Genomic DNA, 20,705 nt, shown 5'->3' with positions numbered 1-20,705 from the left:
CCATATGCAGAAGAACTGAAGAAGAGTCACAAGCCATAAAAACGTGGACTGGGAAGATGCCTTGTTGAATGATGCGGTCCTCCCAGAGAAAGAACCAGAGGCTCTCCCAGTGGAGGCTCGACTGGTAACCAAGGTACCTACTCTGGCCATCCGGACAGGGAGTTCCTTAGACTACAGAAAAAGTAAACTGACATTGTCTTGAGAGAGGAGGACCTAAAGCAGGATCCTGAGTAGCAAATAAGATTAGGGCCCAGGAAGAGGACACAAAAAAGGACTGGGACCTTGTAGACCCAGGTTATCACCCAGGATGTTACTGGTTGTATATGTACTGGGTGCTAGCATCATGTCAGGTGCTGGAGAGGCCAGAAAAATGCTCTAAGACATAGCAAGCAGAAAGAATAAACCATGAGATCTTAGCCTACCCTCATTCAAGGCCATCCTCCGTCCCCAAAGCTTTCCCTGAGGCCCCACCCAGAACAAGGCTAGAAGCAGTGTGGCCCTTGTGCAGGATCTGCCCCTTGTCCTCAGTGCCCTGTTTCACTGGATGCAAGTTCCTGGAAACTAGGACTCTGCACATCCTTCCTGAGCTTTCACCACACCCACCTCTGGTAGCTATAGGAGAGCCATGGAACCTCTGGTGTACAAGATTCATAAAGGGTACTTAGTCCAAGAACCCTTCTATTGCTTGAGTCCCCATCATGTCACCCCTCCCACAGAATTCTAGTCTGACACTTCAAAGACAGGGCTGCCCACTGTTGAATAAACCATGGGGATGAGCCCACAGAGGCTGCAAAAAGAGTATCTATCCCTTTGACACATCCTGGGAAATGCTACACACAACCCAGACCATCAAGCACTGGATTTTCTTAGGGGAAAAATCAATTAAAATGTTACCCAGACTGAAAAATGAGAGGCACTTACTTAGGTTTCATTGCAAAAGGAGTTGTCCCACTGAGCCAAGAATATTAAAGAAAAAATTAGCAGTGTGTCACCTACAGTGACCCTGAAACCCCTTCAAATACTTCACACCCACCTAGTCTCTTATCAAAAATGAATGAAATGCTGAAAGATAACCCAAAATATCAAACTGTGGGTTGAAAACAACCTTTCTAAATTACAATATGAAATTCCAGAGGCATAAGAAACCGCATGGCTCCAGTCTCAGGATTCTCTAGGTCAGCATGTGAGCATGTGAGAGTGTGGTGTCGGGAGCGTTCCAGAACCGTCGGGTGGCTGAGAATTTGGCAGAGGAAGGCACTGCAGGAGTAAAAGAGAGAAAGATAGGACCAGGTTGTAAGGAACTGACTTTGCTGTTTCAGAAGGGCTAGCACAGGGACGAGATGCGGTGCCCCGGGGAAGGGTTGCTGGACTCAGTGATTTATGGAACATCACTAAGCAGGCCCTTGCTGTTTATTTAGCCACATGGGGTTTTAGCACCTATGGTTTCAAGCCAACTATGTGAACAGGTTATTTTTCTTACTTGTGGACTTTGCACTTTTTCACAGGACGGGCTAAGTGGCCCCCAGAGGATCATTTTTCCAAGCACCATTTGCCGGGCCGACTCTGCCCTGCTACCATGGCTTTCCATCCCACACACCACTCGGTGCCACTTGGCCATTGCCAATTCCCAATTTCTCAACATTTATGTGACTCAGAGTTATGCAGGGGCTCTGGGAGCCCCTGAAGAAAGGGAGACCACAGAACCATTGCTCAGGGCTCCTTTCCAAACACAGGGCAGACAACTGACCCAGAAAAGGAAAGGCCCTACCAGGGCAAGGAAAAAGCCAATGTCGCTGGCAAACAGAACAGTCAGCCTCTGAAATTGTGCTCAGGTTTGTATCAGGTAGTGGGTGGATATGGAGAGAATAGAAACAGAATTTGCACAAATTAAAGTCACACTTCTGTTTACATGAGTTTTTCCATCTCCTTTAAGCTAAAAAGTCCTTTCCCCCACAGAATAGGCAGGAAAAGAAAGCAAAAAACATAACATCATCCCTCAGTTGTAACCTACAAAGGGACCTGAGAGAACCCCCTGGAGGGAGCACCCTTCTGATTAACTCACTGGCCAAGAGAACTGTCTGCAGCTCCAGCCCAAATGGAGATGTGAGGATGGTCTAAAAGCTCAACTGGAGGACTGCTCCCACATGCCAGAGAGACCTCAGGGCAGTCAGAGGGAACTAGAGATAGGGCGTGAGGGAATACTTGGGCTTCCTTGGCAAGGCTGAAAGCAGCAGTAAGTGCCTATCACTCCTCCTGCACACTCCTATCCAAGGGTCTGACATGTTAGAAGGTTCTAAAGTCAGAAACAGTTGGAATAGAGGCAAAATAGGCAGTCAAGAGCATGGGCTTTGTGGTCAATGATTCAGGCTCTACCCCTTGTTCGCCCTGTGACCTTGGCCAGTTAAAGTTCTCAAAATTCCAGGTTCCTTACATGTAAAAGTAATGTAACTCTTGCACATGTCTCATAGGGTCATTGTGAAGATTAAATGCAATCATATGTGAAAAATATTAAACCTGGTGGCATAGTAAGTTGCTTAATGGTATCTACTATTCCTATTAGCTGGTCTAAGGTAGTAGTGTGGGGTAAACATGGTCTTCCTGCCTTATCCCTATGAGTGACCAGTCTCCTCAACAGGACTCCAGTAGCTGACCAAGGGCAAGGTAGTGGAGCAGTATGCTCCAGGGGCAGGCAATAAAGGGGTATTAGGTCTGCAGGTAAACTAAAAAAAAAAAAAATGCACATATAGCTAACAGTTTATCTGCTTTTTATAATCACTATGCCAGCAATTCAAAACAATGTCAGTGATAAAATACTCCTCCCCACTGGGGGGACCTCACCATCACCCCCCATTCCTTTGGTGCACCACTGCCCAATGGTCAGCTCCTGCCTTAAATGTTCCTTGTATTTCATCCTTTGACCCCTCAGAGTCAAACAGAGGCCTCAGCACATGATAGTTCTTGATGGATCTATGACCTTGAACAAGGCCCTTAGCAAGTCTGGGCTCCTGTTTTTTCATTTAAAATTAAATGGCAATGCTAGTTGACTCTCAGGCCCTTCTCACTCTAATGGCCCACAGTCTTACAATTAGACAAAATCATGTGCACTTCCCCATGACTCAGGGGCCAGATCCAAACTTAGCTTCCCAAGTCCCAGTAGAACTCCAAGCACCAGGAAGGGGCTGGGTTAAAGGGAAGGCTGCTCGGTGCTCTCAGGTTCTCCCTTGTACCTCATACCTCTTTCCACAACCCTGCTATGTGGCCTGTGAGCCACACCTAACCTGCTGTGTCTTGGATATCCCATCTTCAGCACAAAAGTAACACCATCCACCCCATATCCCCGACATTGGCCGAGGGCACCTCGTCACAGGGATGTTTACAGTTGGCACTGTAAGTAGGGCGTGCTGCTGGGATGAAGTGTCATGGGTGAGGAGGTGTAAGGGAAAATTACAAACCAACCAGCCTGTCTAAATAGTTTCTCTCTGTGTAACCCAAAATGGTCATGCATGTCTCACCATGGTCTGAAGTGGTGACCGCTTCCTTCCCACACAGAGACTGAGTTCCTACGGGGCAGGGAAGAACAAGATCGAAATTCTACAGAGGATATTTCATCCAGGATGGATTGTACCAATATAGCATGCAGGCATTTTTCTTTTTAACTTTTCCCCCAAGGCATCACTGACTCGTATCCACTCAAATGTTAGAAAAGTTCCCATCTCTATTGACTCATAGCATTGAGTGAGCAGACATGACCCTTCCACCAAAAAGAATATGAAATACCTCACAGTATTTTTGCAATGACAAGTACTGAGAGATAGCAAGCTGCCTTTTTTCTAGTTTTTCTCAGTAACTTCATTGGCCTTAACCTGACAGTCTCTGTACTTTCAAGAGCAAGTTCTAGCAAATAAAAATTTAGACAGAAAGGGAGGAGAAGGCACAGACAAAGGTGGAAGATGAAAGAGCTATTTAAATTTATCAAAATAAAGTATCACAACTTCACTCTCTACTCTGCAAAACATGAGTGTTGCATGTGTGAGTGTGTTTATGAGATGTAGACCCCATCTACTTCCAAAGCCACTTTACAAATAAACACAGAACAAGGACCCTCAGATCTAAGCAGAGACTGTAGTTGACTTCCAGAAAATTGGAATGAGCCAATGGCAATACCTGGGCAAGATCTTTAATTTCAGTGTCTTAGCAGCAGAGGCCAAAAGAAAATACCAGGGCACATAGTTTTGCTATCAAACATTAAAAAGCAGACACACTCACCTCCAGAAACAGAAACAGAACCCTTGCTGGGGCAGCACGTCGTCCCAGTGCTGGGTCCTGCAGCACATCCCTTCACCCTCCCACACCTTTGTGTTCCAAGCAGACAACGTGGGGCAAAGGAGCAAGGCGACCAGGAAAGCTAATTTTAAAACAAGGTAAAAATGGACTGTGCGGCTAGGCTCCCTGGGGCCTCCAAGTGTGTTTATTGCTTCTCTCCGCAAAGGGAAATTTTAAGAAAGAACAAGGCCTTTGTTGCCATGGAGAAAGCCATAGGGATGACCACCCATCCCCCATCCCCAGCTCAATTCTACTGGCCATGATTGACCAAGGCACCTGCATGAGAGAGATGGGCAGACATCCAGAAGGCCAGTTATGGAAATAAATATCCAGTGTGTGTTTTTATATAGATATTTTAAATGCACACAAGCCCAGACCCATCCTCGGCTGCTAACGTTAGTGGATTACTCATTCTTCCTTCCAATCACGTCATGTGCGAGATTCCAGGTGGCCATGGGGTATTTGCTTACAATGGCTACCGCTGGTTTCCCTGCGAGCTGTTTATTTTTCCAGGCCTCAAGTCATTACATCAGTCAGCGGTTTCTAGGCGGGCCAAGAGTGCTGGCTTGGGGGGTGGAGGAATCCAGCCAGGAGGTGCAGATGCCTCAGTGACCCCAAGTCCTAGTCATAGCAGCTATCCCAGCAGGAACTTCCTGGGTGAGGAAGGAGCAATCCAAGACGTGGTCAAGGGGCCTGAAGCAGGCCTAGAAGAGCTGCACTCTGACACTGTGAACAGCTTACCTGTGACAGGTCAGGTGACTTGAGCAAACACAGTCACAGTCATGCACGAGGAGGCCAGGGTGTCACTTTCATGGTAAAACTTAAAAGAAATGCATTTCCACCTTGTGTCTGTGCTGATGGCTGTGTCTCCAGGGAGCAGAGTCACCATGAGCTGCTCCCTTCAATGATGTAGAAAAGGAAGCGCTGTGGGTCTAAGAGGCAGGGGAGGAAAGGCATGGCCCTTTTGGATTTAACTCACAGGGCCAGGGTCTAGGGCCTCCTTGAAGTCCTTGATCAGATCATGGAAGAAGTTAACTGGAAAAAAACAGGGACAAAGGAAAGAAAGAGATGACAAAACAAAGAGGGAAGTCACACCACTCCACTCCACTTGAGGCCACAGAGTCAAGCCCCCAGGGCAGAAGGAAATGAGTGGTGGGCCTTGGGAACATTACTATGCTGCACAGAGAAGAGCTGCATGACCATATTTCCTGAGAGATTATACTTGCCCAGAGGAGAAAGGGTGGAAGTTTTTCATATAGAAACAAAGATGTAAATCAGAGCCATAGGAAAGTGCCTGCACATAGTCAAATTAGAAACATGAGAAGATGAGATGAAGAACTAGATGAAACCTAATTCTTGTCACTTATTTCATATCTTTATCATCTGTAACATGTAGATGGTAAAAAAATATTTTAAACACTAGGTATATTAAGAAATGCCTTGGTAACCAACCCCTGATTTAAAAAAAAAAAACTTAGCAAGCGTTCATATTTCCTTATAAAAGCAGAACAGAGGCTCCATCCAACATTCATTTATGGGAAGATGCGGCTCTCGAGTTCTAGGGTATTAGCTGGCCAGGTACATTGTCTTCCTGAATGCGAAAGGAATTCCTGGTGCGCTGGAGATGCAATGGAGGAGAGGTTCAATGGAGGCAAGAACTGAAGAGAAGAGTAAAGAAGCAAATCTGTCAATGCTGAACCTGCCAAGTACTCAAAAGGTGACACTGACCATAGTGAACACATGACAAAGCCTTAAAAACAAGAGCCAAAACTTCCAGGAGCAGAGAAGGAGACTAGGAGAGTCTGCAGGCATATGTGTCATGTTATTGCAAAACTTCAGCTGCCCAGTGGAACCTTTCCAATGTCAACAGTCTCCAGGCCAGAAAACAAACCTGGCGTCACAGGGTCTGAATGTGAAAAAAGGATGTGTGGGGTGTAAAAGAAACTGGGATAGCTTTTTGCCTCTGAGAGACAGCTGAGAAGAAGAGCTCTCAACCCAATGGGCTTCACGGAGTCCCATGGCAACCTCCCCAGGGGAATGCAGGCTGAAGCACACCTGAACCCAGGATAGTCCATCAAACTCAATGAAAAACTTTCTCAGGTGTTTGGCCAAGAGGCTCCAGTCCCTACTAGAGCCAAATATCCAGATATAAGTTATCATTAAGGTATATTTGACTTCTCGTTAAACCAAATATGATAACACGTGACAAGTGGCTAGCAGAAGACATAAAGATATTCCACCAAGAGTCACTAGTGTTTTGTTGGGTATAAAAAATCATTTATGGTGTACCTACTATGTGTCAGGCATTACACAGATGCTCTTGAGTCCTCACAAAAAAATCCTGCAAGGCACTAAAACTTTGTTTTACATATAAGGAAATCAAGACTCAGGGAAGTTAATTAACTTTCCCAAGCTCACTAAGCCTCTCAGTGGGAAGCTAGCATTGGAAACCAGGTTATAGGTTTGTCTGACACCAAAGTCCATGATTTTGCCATTACATGGTTTATCTCCGCTACATGCGAAACTTCAGCTGCCCAGTGGAACCAGTTGTGTAGTGGAGATAAACCATGCCTAAGAAAGCCAAACCTCAAGATGCTTTTTTGGCAACCCGTTTGTGGCAGCATGCACCAGACCTGGACATTAAAGCTTGGAAAAGGTTTGTGTGAGATGGTGAAGACCCTTGTGAGCTGCCTCAGAGCTCCTGTGCTGATGCAGGCTTACCTGGGCATGTTAGGAAGCATCCTCCTGCCTGAAAACTTAAGTAAGACATCCCCAGACATCCTCATACACACACTCCCATCCAAATGCTTCTATTTCAATCATATATGCCAGAAGCCAGAAAGCTTTTCTATAAAGGTTCAGATGATAAATATTTTAGGCTTTGCAGGCCATACAGGGTCTGTCACAACTATTCCACTCTACTATTTAGATGAAAATGTTCACAGACACTACACAAATATATGGCTGTGGCTGTGATCCAACCCAACTTTATTTTCAAAAACAGGCAAGCGACCATTTGACAACCCGTTACAGGTCTTTGTGGCACCATATATTTAATATATAATTATATCAAAGAGATTGATAGGCATTCAGTTAATATTACCAGTTGATCACGATGGGAAAAGTTCCAGTTTAGTAGGAGATTCCTAGGTCATCCATCTCTAACAGTTATCCCTGATCTCAGTTTCTCCCAGGGAACTGTTAGGTCTCTCCCAACTATCCTATCATATACACTAACCTTACAGATATAACTGGGGTCAGCCAGAGAAAAATAAAGGTGGCCAGGCCACCCCAGCAAAAGGAAGGTGGATGGACCTGTCCAGAATCCTTTTCTCAACATGACCCTATTCTCATCCAAATGGAGAGTAGGAATGAAAGCAGAAGAACTTCAGCAGAAGCAAACATTATCAACTGACTTCGACCTCACCACTTTACTACATGCAGAGAATACAACCAAAGAAGACAGACATTCTATTTCCAAGGATAACTAGTTTTCTCCAGCCCAACCACTCCCTAGCTGTGACTCAGGACAAGTTACTTCCTCTGTCTCAGCCTCTGACTCTTCATCTGCAAGATGAAGACAAGAACAATAGCTATCTCAAAGGGTTATGGTGAAGCTCAAGTGAGATGACAAATGTAAAGTTCCACAGGACCTGACACAAAGTAGCTATTATGGCAGTGCTATTCTAATTTTACTGATAATAATGATGATCTTTTCTCCTCCATCATTCCCCAAAGCAATCAAATGCATGGGTAAGTGAAAAAGAAATTCAAAGAAGCAACTGTTAAATGCCAAGTGAGTGTTTCAGGCAAAAAAGTGCTGTATATTACAACTCAGAGAGCTCACCTTCATATCTTCCATTTGGTCACAGAATGAGAATTAACTCATGGGGGCCTTGCAGACCTTTCAGGGCCTCAGGGACTAGGAGACCAGTTGCAAATGTTACTTCCACCATCAGGCACTACAGGAACCAAAGCCACTTCTATTTGATTTATATTTGCCTAACAGGGAAAGGGGAATGGAGGGGGTCCTAAGAAGAAGCCTAATAGATGCCTTTGCTTAAGGTGACAATCATAAATTCTTTCTGATTGAAGAATTTTCAAAATAAGCACCATCATTACTATTCCCATTTTTCATACCAATAATAATGATAATAGTAAATACATGTACTTACAATTTATCAGTTAGCCAGGCATCAATTGAGTGTCATATAGACACTAACTTAGTTAACGTTTAACCATAGTCCGTTGAGGGAGAGATTGTGATCCCATTTTACAAATGAGAATTGAGGCTCAAAGAAATTATATGACTTGACTGGGGTCACTAAATGTTGGAGCTAGACTGTGAACCCAGGTTTCACTAATTTAAAAGCCTGTGCTTTAATCACTGCACTCTTCTGTCAAAGACTGACTCAAGGGAGTTCACAGTCTCCTTTCACTCCACCATCCCATATCTCCAACTTTTATCAGTGAACAGACACATGAAAAGGCACTGACAAGCCCAAGTCACAGAGGAACTCAACTGATGGCATTTGAATTCACCTCCTGGTCTATATCATTCCTTGCATTCTAATGCCACATTACCACCATTAGGACAGAGTTGGTGAACAGGTCAACTTAAAGGGGACCAATGACAGGACACTCATTAATTAATGGTCATGTAAAATTCTGCCCGCTGGTTCAAAGTCATATATCTTTTATCCATAGTCTTGCCACCTATAAGGAAAAGATGATATGGCTAAATTCAACAACCAGGCATAAATTATGCAGAGTGGTATTTCTCATAATGAAGTCTTTGGTTGAAAAGATGATCCTCCTTGATAGAGATACAGATTTGGCTTGTGAACACATTTTCCTGTTGATGAACATTTAGTCTTTATTGATAGTAAATGGACTTTACTGATATTAAACAGAGTCTACAAAATAATCCTACAAATATGATCACCCTTCAAAAATTATCATCTTTCTACAAGGGGTTTGGCCAGTGCTCAAACTTGACCACTCACAAGACCCCCTAAAAGATCAGACCAGAGAAGATCAGACCAGAGAAGACATGACTGTAAGCAGCTATTTAGAGCCTTCAAAACACACAGAATCGACTCCCTCCAGGATTGAAGTCCAACTTCTTTATGTCCAGTCATTCTTCTTTCAAATTCTTCTGCATGGCATATGGAAAGTTAATCAAAATATTACAATATATAGTCAAAAAAATTGTTAAGAGGATCAACGACCTAAGAAAGATGATCCCTGAGATGATAACTGAATAAAATTAAAGTTGGAAGGGATTAACACATTCAATCTCTTTATTTTATAGCTATAGAAATTGACAACCAGGCAAATTAAATGACTTTCCCAAATCCACACAATAAGAAGTCACAGAACCATGGGGCAAAGAAGGATGAATTGGGTACGTATATAATCCAAGGAAGGTTATTTACCTGAATTTCTTATGTTGGTGTTGTTCAGTTTGGAGTCCTTGATCACCAAGTGTTTAATCCATAGAGTTGGAGCTGTGATTTCTAGGGGTGGGGAAAAAGAGAGAGAAAAAGTCTGGGCAAAGAGACCATGTGAGTGGAAGTGTAACCTCAGACTTCTTAATAGCCATTTTTCAAAGTCTGAGGCATTGAGGCTTCAGTTCTCTCCCACATCCACTCCTCCCAGTTCCCCTTCCTTCCTCACAACGGAAGCTCCTCTCCCCAGCAGCTCATAAGAGCTGATCAGGGCATCCTGTGCTGGGAAGAGAGTGGTCAGAATGCAGAGGTGCTGAGCACTCCATCCAGGAATAAAAATATTATCCCAGGAGGTAAGGAACATGGGCCAAGCCAAGTCCCTCTCAGCTGCTTCCCTGGGAGAAGATTTAAAGGGGATAAATCAACAAATGAACGCCAAACAAACCACAGAGACCATTCTAGAGGAAAAGGCTGAGCCGAGACTGCTCCAGATGGGAAAGAAAGGAGTGCATCTCATGTGTGCTTCAATCCCCTTTCTAATGGCTTCTCATGTGCAGAGGCTGGATTCCTCCATCCAGAGAGTGCCAGGGTGCCTCCAGGCTCTCCAGGATTTGGTCACTCAGTGGACAGGCGGGAATCCTAAGTGACCCTGAGTATACTGTGGAGTGACCTTCAATGAGGGTATTGGGGAGGTCTCCCAAGATGAGACAGTCTCTGTCCCTCACCTGAACCCCCAGGGTCCCAGACTTGTCAATGATCCAGGACCTCTGTGGATCACAGAGACATCTACATCTAAACTTTCAGACATGAGCATACAAACCTTCCCATAAGTGAGCTGACTGTAAAGGATATTGTACATTTCAATCTTCCTCAGAACTGAGCTTGTGCTAGGGACATCCATAGCCACAGCGTGAACCCGTGGCATGATTTCTTTTTATTCTTCTGTCTCTCTGTCCGGTCTCATGATCCAGGACTGGATACACTTAGCTAGGGGCTGCTCAGTTTGCTACATATTGCACTAAAATCCCAACCTTATTGTCATATTTTAGAGACTTTACTCTGCCAAACTTCCAGTTCCTCATCAGGGGAATATGGAATACTCAGTACAGTACACTGCAGAGTACAGGCCCTGAGCACCCCAACTTAAACCTTCTGCACCCTGCACTCCTATCCTCTCTATGCCTCCAGAGACTTCCAGCCTCTCTTTTGCCATCAGCCACAATTTCTCTTGACCTAGAATTTCTCTTCTCCAAAATGTCCTGCCTCAACTCTCAACGTCCCTACAACCTGCACAAATCAATCCCACTGGCCAATCTCCTTCCTGTGACTTTCCTCACTGTATCCCATCCCTACCTCATTCCCCTCTTGTCCATGCCAGCCCCTTGCCTGGAACACCCAGACTCCTCCCCTCCACTTTCAAGATCCAGCTCAAGTCCTGGCTCTTCACGAAAGCTTTTCCCAGACCATGGTGATCTCTTGCTTCCGTAAATGTCTACGACAATAAGAACGGAGACCACGTAATTTAACACATAAAGCACTCTAAGAGTTGCAGCTGCCTTGAGAGCAAAGGCTTACATCTCCAAACCTCCTTTTCATCCCCCAGAGGGGCTCACACAGTGCCAGGCACAGAGTGGACACTTGTAAGTGCCAATTAATTTACTGAAGGGACACTGCCGGCCTATCTTTCTCAGCCGTGATTCCTGGGTCTTGGCAGCTCCAAGGGTCTGTCCAGGCTGTGTTATTGTTGGACACCAGGAGACAGGCAGGAAGCCTGAGAGAACAGAGGGCCCTTCCAGAAGTGGAGAGTGTACCAGTTCCTGGGAGGATTTGCATTTTTTAAAAAGGTTAAAACAACCCAGCTTATACTGGGAAAAATTGAAATTAAAAAAGAAAATAATAATAATAAAACTTAAACAAACATCCAGCGTTAAGACCTTTCCCAAACCTGAAAATGAGTGGGAGAATGAACATCCGAAGTAATGCAAGAGCTTACCATCTCCATCGAACACCGGCTGGGTCTCCATCGTGGGTGTCGGCTTAGATCCGTCATCTGAATTGAGGGTTAAAAAGAATCGAAAGGAGACTACCATTATTGAGGTAAATACTATCTACTCTCCAGCACTGTTGAATGGTTGGGGTTTGTACAAGGCCCGGCCAAGTCCCAGTGAAGAGACCAAAGATAAAGAAACAAAAGAAGAAAAGGGCAAGAAGGAAAAGAGAACCACAGACAGACAAAAGAGCAAAACAAATCCAGGTTTGTGTTCACCACCCCAAGGCATGAACGAGAGGAGCTAAAGCTTCATGGCTTTGGGAAACCGTTTCTCACAAATCTGAGGATACCAGTATGACTCTGCTGGCCCTTGTTCCCACAGGAAAACTGGGAGGCAGTATCTTCTGAGTTAGCCCTGAGTTATGGCCAAGCATGTTAGGATAAGGTTGGCAATCCTTATGGCATCAAATTCTGGTGTCCCCAGCTCCTTTCCTGCCCTAAAGCTACCAGCTCGGTGGCCCTGATTAAAGAGTTCAAGGAAAACAAGAGACCTATGTGCTATTCCCTTCCAATCTCCTCGCTGTTTCTCCACTCTCACCTAAAAAAGATAAGAAGGTAGGAAGAACCATTCTCTCTCCAGCACACTGAATTGAAGAGAATCAGGTATCATTAGAATACTTCTAACTGTGAAATAGCAAACACCCCAATTCCCAATAAGAGGGAGGGCAAGCAAATTGGGAGAGGACATGGGACTTTGCAGAAATCACCCTACACTTGCTTTGAAATTTCTAACATAGATGATTGGAGCAGGGAGCTCCCAGTAACAAAGTCCTAATGCTTATCATTCTAATAGTGTTGGCAGTCCTCTCTGCACAGCAAGAACCTCTGCAGGTCAGGAGTTAGTGCAGACTTTGTTTATTTACCTTCCAGGACTCTGAGTTCTTTCATCAGGGCCCCGAAAACCTTAACTTAGAGCCATGTTTCTCAACCTTTTTTCCATTATCACTCATCTAAGGAGCATTTTTAGGTAATTTTTTCTGAATCATCTCCCTAATGAAATTTTAGTAATGCAAATAAACTGTATATGTATGTTTGCTTCATATGTAAAATGAGTGTTTTTCATCCCCTAAGAAATAATTTTACCCTCTTAGAGAAGGCTGGGAGAGGGTATCTTTGTCCCTCTTAAGGATACATAGTTTAAGAGATTTCTCTCCATGTGAGGAGGGAAGGGGAGCACTGTTGTCCCAGGTGGTTTGATGGTTATACCATCCTTCTCTTCTCAAGGCCCCTTAGAGGTCTTTTAGGATGGAACACTATATTCTCGGAGCATTAACTATTTATGCAGAATGCACATTCTCAGATAGTCTCTGTGACGCCAGTCAGATCATCAATAATAACAACTCTCTACCATTTGGAGCTCTCAGTACCTTTGGCCGACTTTCCTGCATCTTACTGGGGGAGGGAGAGAGAATACAGAGTCCTGATCTCTTTTTTGCATCAACATCTCACCCTTGGGAGCTTAAGATTCAAGAGCTATGGAGACTCTAACCCTTGCTAGAGGCTGAGGCCAGCAGCTGAGCTGACAGTCGTGTGACACCTAACCCTGCTATTATTCTCATATACTGACACTAAGACCCAACTCTTGCAGGAGCCAAAGTGATCCTGAATCATCTGACAATCATCCCAAGAAATGAGATGTAGCAGGAAGAGAAGAGTATCTATGCTGGATATGTTATTTGCCTCAAACTGGAGTCCAAAACAGGCATCTTTTGATGCCAAACTGTGTGAGTTTGATCTGGAAGTCATTGAGGGAGAATAAACACAGAACAGAGCCACACAATGTCATTTTTTTAATAGCATCACTTCCCCTGACTCTATTAACACCTCTTTCCATTGAATTCAATGAGCCACTGAATTGAGTCTTTTGGCAGCTGCAATGCACATTTGGTTGTGCCTGCCGGATACAGAGTTCATAGTCTAAATAGTCCAGCACAGTGTGCTCAGCCGTTCCACACAGGGTGGCTTCATTTTAGGAGTCTTACAGGCTAACAAAGGGAAAGTGAAAAATCAAACATTCCAAGAGGGATGATAGTGAGAACTCAAGTGCATATGGCTTATGTAATATTTTAATACTCAATGTAGGTATTAAAATCCTCCCATATCACAAGAGCTGTATCTCTTCTCTGGAGCAAGATAACTGAAAACATTCTGTTTATTTCTCCCATCATCCAGATGAAAATCTTGGACTGCCCATCTGGCCCAGCCATCGGCAAAGGTGGTCTGCACTCAAGGAGGGCAAAGAAAGTTTTCTGGGGAAGCTTTGCCCTTTTGCAGGTCAAGGAGTTCCACAGATTTCCCAGATGCAGTCAGAGAAGCCCATGAAGCATAAAGCCACGTGCAGGGAAGGAATCTTCCTGCAGGGTAGGGTCACTGAGGGTGAAGAGATACAGCTGGTCTGCCACAGGGAGGTCCTAAGTGGAAATCTTTATGAAGTGAGAAAAGACAAGGTGCCCTGCTGCCAGGAACCACCTGTGAAATCCAGCATTCTCAAAGGCTGGGAAGCCAAGCCAAAGCGAACAGCACCCTCTAACCATCATCTCCGGGCACCTGGGCTCCTGGCTTCTGACCCAGCAAATAAGAGCACCTCTCCTACCAAACACAAGTCCAAGGCCTAGATCCAAGGTCTACATCAGTTCTGTTTCCAGGCAAGCCCTGGAGCAACACCAGGCCTCACACTGGGTCCTGGGGAGAGAGCAAAGTTTCTATGTGTGCTCCTGCCTCCCAGTTTCAAGGGGAGTCACACTCCAATTCCCCCTTTACATTTAACAGTTTACATCGAATACATCTAACACTCTGGATAAGTTGAGCCCCTCCTTCTACTTCTCTGGATAGCAATATCCTCTTCTGAAACTGAAGGATACTTGCCCACAAAAGGGACCCTTTTTTGTGTAGGTATAAAACACTTTAAAGGCCTATTAAAGGGTATCTATAATTCCATGAGTGCAAACCATCTTATTCAACTGCTTACTTTTAAAATTGGGTTTACAAAATTAAAATCCTATCAAAGTTTTTAAATTGAAAATAAGGTAAACCTTACAACTCAATAACAAGCAACCTTATTTAAATATGGACAATATATTTTAACAGACATTTCACCAAAGAAGAGATACGGATGGCTAATAAATGCATGAAAAGATACCCAATATCATTAATCATTAGGAAGGTACAAATTAAAACCACAACAAGATACTTCTAAACAGCCACTAGAATGGCTAAAATAAAAAGATAGACAATATTAAGTGTTGGTAAGGATGTGGAGGAAATGGAACCCCTGTTCATTGCTGGTGAAAATGTACAACTGGGCATCTGCTTTGGAAAGGAGTTTGACAGTCTCTTTAAAAAGCTAAACATAAACTTTTCAACCCCAAAATTCCACTCCTAGAACCCATCTGGGAGAATAAAAACATGTCCACACAAAGACATGTATAGAAATAGTCACTGCAGCATTATTCATTAAAGCTTCAAAATGAAAACAATCCAAATGTCTGTCAACGGGTGAATAGATAAATTGTGATATATCCATATGGTAGAATACTATTCAGCCATTAAAAAGGAACAAATAACTAATACATGTGACAATATACATGAAGAATCTCAAAGACATTATGCTAAGTGTAAAACTCCAGATGTAAATATCACATGATTCCATTTATATGAAATATCTAGTAAGGCTAAATCTATAGACACAGAAAACAGATCCGGGGGTGCCTAGAGCTACAGGTAGGAGTAGAAAATACCTGTGAATGGGTTCAAGGTCGCTTTTGGGGGTGAAGGAGATGTTCTCTGGTGACAGTTGTACAACACTATGAATTTATTAAACTCATTGGGTAGTACATTTACAATGAGTGAATTTTATGGTATGTAAACTATACTTCAATAAAGCTATTAAAACAAAAAAGGAGGTGTGCCCAAGTCATCACAAATAAATCATCAGGCAGCAGCAGCTAGATTAAGTGGTCCTTAATTTGGGGGAAGACTCTTCCATCCGTTTTAAAGAAAAATATATCTGAATCTGTATATGTATGTGATGATGTTTGGTGCATATTCTTCGCGATTCTTTTGGACCTCAGAGAGTATTTAACACTATAATAATCTTTCAGATTTAGAAGAGGATAAACACTTAAAAAAAAAAAAAAGCCAATTCAAAGATTATCCTTTTTCTTACAGGGAGGGAGAAAAAAGGCAAATTTGGAAACACGAAAACAAACAAATAAATAAGGCAAACTGAAAGCATTCTCACGGAGGATGTCAAGAGCAACAGTAATAATAGTATTGCCACATTTTGCAACACTCAGTTCCTGGCAGGTAGCTTTCCTCATCTATTCTCACCACTAGCCAGAGCGGAGGGAGAAGCCAGGCAGATAAAAAGAGAATGGAGTAACAATGCAAGTAAGTGATTTGATCAAGGTCCCAGAGGCAGCAAGCAGCTTTGGAAACTGCCTGGTCCCAGAGCCCTGGAATTTGGCCTCCGGAGACTCCCCAACCCCCAGTCATGCCTTGTCCTTGCAGGTGCAGGCCCAGAAAGTTGCAGCCCCCGCATGGGCTCTGTGAGCCTATACAGACAGTGGGTTTGTGTGACAGCACAATTCCTTGCCCTGCGAGAAGGCCTGGCCCACGCACAGACAGCTGGAAGTCACTTCGACCCCCGATGACACCGTTCAAAGCCTCCTCTGTTTGGCTTTTTGATTCCTGATTGACATTCGCTGACGAGGAGAGATAAATGCCGGGCTGAGGACAATGTTGATCCTCTCAGACTATTCTCAGGGAAAGACTTTTCAGAATAACAAACAAAACAAAACAAAAACCCAAAAACATTGGTGTGCTTAAGGGACTGAATAGAGCCCAAGAGGTCCAGGGACGCAGGGCCAGGCCTTTCAAGGGGCTGGCAAGTCCATTGAGGAGTTAATTGTTTGGGTGTACAATGAGTTTATTCTGGCCACATACAAAGAGCTTTCTCTTCCAGGTCCTTCAAAAGCAAATGTCTCAAAGAGGCCAGAGGAGGAATCTGTATTAATGCATCTCTTGGGGTCTCTGAGACTGAGAAGCCTTGGAGAATGAGGAAAAAAGAAACCACTTCCCCCATCCTGAGATGTGGAAGGTCTCTCAACAATCCCAAGTCCCCTTCAATTCTTGGGCTCTCCCCAAACCATGTCCATCACTGGTGACCCTCCCTCATATTCTTTCAGGTTGCCATTGTCCATCTTTGAAAAATACATGGAGATAAACTTCAGCCTGGTAGAAGTGCTGGAAGGTTCTTGCTTTGAAGGGACCACATTTATGCCAGAGCCATCATCCCTCTCCACATGTGACTCTGAGGCTCAGTGTGGAAGTGGAGACGACTCATTCTGGGCATCGTAAGGAGGCAACCGTGTCTGTTTGCAAAAGTCCCTCAAGAGCCTGCCCTGAATTAGACCTGGAGGAGGATGGAATGCTAGGCCACCTCAACATTTTCTGAGATGCATGCGCCATGACCAGCGAGGCTCAGAAATGGATGGTGAACTTTCCTGATTCTGATCTGTAAGAGCAGAAGTGGTCGGGCATGTCAGGTTCTTTCCAAAGCTGGAGGTCAGTGTTTTATATTCCATGTACCTACCTGCATGTTCCCTCCCAAAAGAAGTGAAAACAAGCTGAAAGCTGCCTTTTTGCAGGCAGTTCCCACATCCTCGAGCTCTACAGTCCTCTGAATAAGAGCAAAAACAGAAGGCTGGGGAAAAGGCAAACCAGGGATGGAAGAGGAAGAGGAAGCACCGGCAGCAGAGGAGTCTGATCAGGGCTGGGTTCACACAGAAGACTCGGCTAATGTTTTTTAAACTTTTTATTTTTAAATGATTATAGATGCACAGGAAGTAGGAAAGATAATACAGAGAGGTCCTGTGTACCCCTTGCCCAGTTTTCCCCAATGGTAACAGCTTTACAGTTAACATGATGATATGGGTAAGCCCTTTAATTATCTAGGTGGTATAATTAGCACAAAATCAAAATCAGGACACTGATATTTGTATAATCCATGGACCTCACTCAGATTCTACCAGTTTTAAATGCACTCATTTTTGTGTATTGTTCTTTGCAATTTTATCCATGTGTAGACTCGGGTAACCACCACCACCATCAGCCTAGAACTATTCCATCAGCACAAAGATCTCCTTTGTGCCACCTTTACTGTTACACTTTCCCTCCTCCACCCCATTCCTCACACCTGGCAACCACTAATCTGCTCTCCATCTCTATAATGCTGCCATTTCTAGACTGTTATATAAATGGAATCATGCAATATATGACCTTTTGAAACGGGCTTTTTTCATGTGCATAATGCCCTTGAGATCCATTCAAGTTGTGGTTGCATATATCAACAATTCATTCCTTTTTATTGATGAGTATTTTTCCATGGTATAGATGGATAGGGGATCCCACCTTACTCACAGCAGTTACCTTTCAAGACCCCCAGTGGATGCCTTCAACTGTGGATAGTACCGAACCCTACACATTCTTTTTTTTCCCATACATACTTATGATAAAGGTTTATTTGTAAATTAGGCACAGTATAAACAATAATAACATAATAAAACAGAACAATTATAACAACATACTTTTATAAGTTATATGAATACTGTCTCTCACTCAGGATATCTGATTGTATTGTACTCATCCCTCTTCATTTTGCAATCTATCCACTTGGTAACAGAGCCAGCCCCAAGTGACAGGGATGGTACACAGCATGGGTATGTTGGACAAAGTCATGATTCATATCCCAGGTGGGAGGGAGCAGGACAGTGCAAGATTGCATCACACTATTCAGAACAGCTCACAACTTAAAACTTACAAATTGTTTATTTCTGAAATTTTCCATTGAATATTTTCAGCCCATGGTTGACCGTGGGTAGGGCAGTACTACTGTGCCACAGTTTGTTTCACCCACTGAAGGACATTTGGGTTTGTTTTTTTTTCTACATTCGGCTATTACAGATAAAGCTGCTTCTTGTTCGTGTATAGGTTTTCTTGTGTGGTCATACATTTTCATTTCTCTGGAATAAATGCTCAGGAGTGCAACCGCTGGATTATATGGTAAATGTATGTTTAGTTGTTTTTCAGAAACTTCCAAAGTATTTTTGCAGTGTGGCTATACCATGTTACATTCTTGCCAGCGATGTATGAGAGGTCCAGTTTCTCAGCAGCCTCACTATCATTTGGTGTTGGCACTACTTTTTCTTTCAGCTCTCCTAATAGATATGTAGTGACATCCTGCCATGGACTTATTTTGCATTTCCTGTGGCTAATGATGCTGAGCCTCTTCTTGTGTGTGTATTTGCCCTCTGTTTGTCTGCCTTGGTGAAATGTCTATTTGTGCATTTGGCCAATTTTTACTTTTTCTTTTTGAGACAGGGTCTCACTCTGCCACCAATGCTGGAGGGATGATCTCACTCGCTGCAACCTCCACCTCCCGGGTTCCAGTGATTCTTCTGCCTCAGCCTCCTGAGTAGCTGGGATCACAGGCGCATGCCACCATGCCTGGCTAATTTTTTGTTTTGTTTGTTTGTTTGTTTGAGACGGAGTCTCACTCTGTCATCCAGGCTGGAGTGCCGTGGAGCAATCTTGGCTCACTGCAACCTCCACCCCCTGGGTTCAAGTGATTCTCCTGCCTTGGCCTCCTGTGTAGCTGGGATTACAGGTGCGTGCCACCATGCCTGGCTAATTTTTGTGTGGTTTTTTTTGTTTGTTTTTTTGTTTTTTTTAGTAGAGATAGGGTTTCACCATGTTGAGTAGGCTGGTCTTGAACTCCTGGCCTCAAGTGACTCGTCCACCTTAGCCTCCCAAAGTGCTGGGATTACAGGTGTGAGCCACCATGCCAGGCCACCATTTTCTAATTAAACTGTTTTTTAACTGCTGAGCTTTAAGAGTTGTTTATCTATTCTAGATATGAGTCCTATGTTAGATAAACAGTTTGTAAATATTTTTTCCCAGGCTGTAGTTTTTTATTGTTGTCACTCTTGTTAATTATCTAACAGCACTTTTTGCAGAGTGAATTTTAAAGTTCAATTTATATACACTATTTTATCATGTTTTGGTGGTGAAGATTTTCTCTTGTTTTTTTCTAAAAGTTTTAATAGCTTCACATTTTACATTTAAATCTGTGATCCATTTTGAATTAATTTTTGTATCAGGCCTGAGGTTTAGGTTGAGGCTTTGGGGCTGATTTGTTGATTTTGTTTGTTTGGTGGATGTCCAACTGCTACAGCGCCGTTTGCTTGTGCGTCTATTTCCGGGTCCTCTATTCTGTTTCATTGATTTATGCATCTGTTCCTATTTGTGGAGGAACACTATCTTTAAAACTCTAGCTTTATTCATCTTAAAATCAGGTAAAATGATTCCTCCCACTTTATTTTTCTTTTTAAAAATTGTTTCAGCTATTACTAGTTCCATTGCCTTTCCGAAGAAACTTGAGAATAAACAGCCCTTGAATCTCACATGTTTCTTTCTGTAAGCACAGGATCGCTGCAATGGAACCTGAGAGTGACAGACAGTTCCTCGGCCTTTACCACACGCACTCTGTGGCCCTCCGAGCTGGAGACCAGGGGTCAGAAGCAGGCCCAAGGCCTGTCCACCTGTGTGCCCACATCCCTGCCTCTCTGCAAGCTGCTGTGCCACACTGGAACTTAGGCAGGGAGCAGGGAGCAAACGAACATATTCTCATTGGCCTGACAAGCTCTGAGCTCTCTCACCTGGACTTCAGAGGCCCCACAAAGGCACTAGTCAGAGGGCTCAGGAACCCGGCAGAGGGCTTTGCTCAGCTCAGGCCACCCCCTCCAAGGGGCTTTCCTTAGAGGCTCTGGCTACAGGAGCTACCACACAGGGCTGTTTGGAGGGGCCACCTGCCTTCCCTCCCC

The 20,705-nt window shown here is 43.8% G+C and overlaps 1 protein-coding gene across 14 annotated transcripts in view; it reads right to left on the bottom strand.

The window, feature by feature from the left end:
* The window catches only part of SMOC1 (SPARC related modular calcium binding 1), a 150,438-nt gene that overhangs the window by 26,905 nt on the left and 102,828 nt on the right, over positions 1–20,705 (bottom strand). For 8 of the 14 annotated variants that reach the window (XM_028851625.2, XM_028851626.2, XM_028851627.2 and 5 more), the window contains exons 6-7: positions 11,767–11,856; positions 9,762–9,842 (exon numbers count right to left, since the gene is read on the bottom strand). In XM_028851625.2, coding sequence (XP_028707458.2) covers positions 9,762–9,842; positions 11,767–11,856 — 171 coding nt within the window. The remainder of the gene's footprint in view (positions 1–9,761; positions 9,843–11,766; positions 11,857–20,705) is intronic. The other 6 variants (XM_028851628.2, XM_077941300.1, XM_015143982.3 and 3 more) reach the window with 1 other exon arrangement.

Source organism: Macaca mulatta, chromosome 7 (genome assembly GCF_049350105.2).
Source record: "Macaca mulatta isolate MMU2019108-1 chromosome 7, T2T-MMU8v2.0, whole genome shotgun sequence".
Lineage (NCBI taxonomy): Eukaryota > Metazoa > Chordata > Mammalia > Primates > Cercopithecidae > Macaca > Macaca mulatta.
Note: the sequence above shows the minus strand (reverse complement) of the source record. Positions and strands in the feature narration are given on the sequence as shown.